General features: G+C 43.8%; 1 protein-coding gene across 1 annotated transcript in view; it reads left to right on the forward strand.

The window, feature by feature from the left end:
• Window positions 1–799: 799 nt before the first annotated feature.
• The window catches only part of ranbp2 (RAN binding protein 2), a 111,279-nt gene continuing 110,050 nt past the window's right edge, over window positions 800–2,028 (forward strand). The window contains exons 1-2 of the mRNA XM_073845205.1: window positions 800–973; window positions 1,048–1,171. Of these exons, the coding sequence (XP_073701306.1) occupies window positions 849–973; window positions 1,048–1,171 (249 nt within the window). The 5' untranslated portion in view covers window positions 800–848. The remainder of the gene's footprint in view (window positions 974–1,047; window positions 1,172–2,028) is intronic.

A 2,028-nucleotide genomic window follows, 5' to 3' on the forward strand; every position in this document is an offset into this window, starting at 1 on the left:
CACTAAACAATAGTAACCCAGAGCCACTGGAAGCATGCATGCTCATGCCATCACACTGCTTCACTATCTTTCACAGATGATGTTGTAGGCTGTGGATCTGTTCCAAGCCTTCCTTGTAGTTTTTTCTTCCCATTATTCTGGTACAGTAAAAATCTAATCTGGCCTTGTTTGCGCCTTGTGGTGAACCCTCTGTGTTTGCTTTGATGAAGTCTTCTCTTGATTGTAAACTTTGATAGTGACACGTCTACCTCCTGGAGAGTGTTCTTCACTTGGCTGGATGTTGTGAAATGGGTTTTTTTCACCATGGAGAGGATCATCCATTCATCCACTACTGTTGTCCTCAAGGCCTTTTTTGTTGCTCTTTGAATTCACTTCATTGGAATATCACTTCTGTGGACATTGTATATACTCCGGTGGACACTTTTTTTATTGGGACTTGCAGCACATAAAAAGGTTCCATACCATAAAACTGACATGTTCTACAGCATGGAACTGATGGACTTTGTACTTTTAACAGCCTAGGTTTTCTAGTTTTATTGTGTTGTAAATTCCATGTGGAATTTTAACAACCATTTTAACAATCATAACATCTACCAATAAGGCCGATCGCTACAAATTGTGCGTTGCCTGTAAATGTGTGTTTTGCCATGTAGACTCTCAACTCCTGCTATGGCCCATGTCCCATTTGACTGCATGATTTTAATTCTAGGCTGTGATTACACTGTCATAAAGGACTGAGGTGTAGATCTGCAATATCTGATGAGTATCATTGCTGTTGTTTGTTGTTGCAGGTGTTCGTGTGCGGCGTGGTGTTCTGCAGTCAGACACAGCTGCAGGAGAAGGCGAAGATGGCAGCCTGCTCTAAGACACACGAGCCGCGCTGTCTGCCAATTCACATCATGAAGCAACTGTTGTCTGAGAGGCAGAAAGAGTGGTGGGACGCCGTCTACAGCCTGATTCACAAGAGAGCACCGTGAGTGACTCCTCATGCCACTCAAGCTGTGTGTGTGATGTTATGTGGTCTTGACTGCAGTGTGTGTCTGACAGGCCCGAGATGACTGCTAAACTGCGTCTGGTCGTTCAGCTTGGTCTGAGCACGCTGCGTGCCCAAGAGGAACACGGCCTTCAGCCAGTGCTGCTCATACACTGGGCTAAACATCTCTCTGACACGGTACGTCCTGATACGCACCAGTTTATGGCAAATTTTCACATCTGTCCTGTTTAACTCCTGGAGGACGACCTCCTTAAATGCCCTCCCTGCTGAAAAAACCAGCAAATGTTGGTTTTTTCAGCAGGGCTGGTCTTTAATGGGGAGATTTGCTTAGCTTGTCTCTACAGAATCCCCCACAGCTGCTTAAGAGTGTTAATACTGAGTCAAAAACATGTCCACTTAAGGTTTTTCACCTTGGGAGAATAAATATCCTCATTGTCATGGTGAAAAAATGCCTAATAATGCAGGGAATGTGGGGAGGGTAGCATCTGCAGTTTCAGTTTTTTTTATTCCATCACACAGTAGTGTGTGAATTCATGACAGCACTGATAAAGCACATCTCCCTCACACCTTCAGCACTCATACATCCCTGTAGAAGAGCTTTACTACCACTGAACGTCACTGTAGGTACCAGGCACTTCTCGCTGTACTCCTCCTGTAGCAACACCAGAACATTTTGGATGCTTCTGGATCCGAAATGATTGACTTGGTCCCTTGACACCAGAGTATGGATTCCCAGAAGTCTATATTTTGTAAATATGGGCCTTGGAAGAGGTTAAATGAGTTTACTGTGCTTTGGTTACAGTAGGTAATTCTAGTGGTGACGATAACCATGCATGTCACTTCTGCAGGCTGCTTCGTACTCTGTGAGATAAAATGTCACTCTTTTCATAGCTTTTGCCAGCTCTGATACTCTTACATGGTATTTCTCCGCCTCATTTTGTAGCAAAAATTCACTCATCATTAAATGAGAACTTAAAGTGAAGACCTGGTTATTTCAGGAGCCTTGTCACAAGTCCATTGTTTTTGAATGTCAG

The sequence above is a fragment of the Garra rufa genome, chromosome 8, assembly GCF_049309525.1.
Source record: "Garra rufa chromosome 8, GarRuf1.0, whole genome shotgun sequence".
Taxonomy (NCBI): Eukaryota; Metazoa; Chordata; class Actinopteri; order Cypriniformes; family Cyprinidae; genus Garra; species Garra rufa.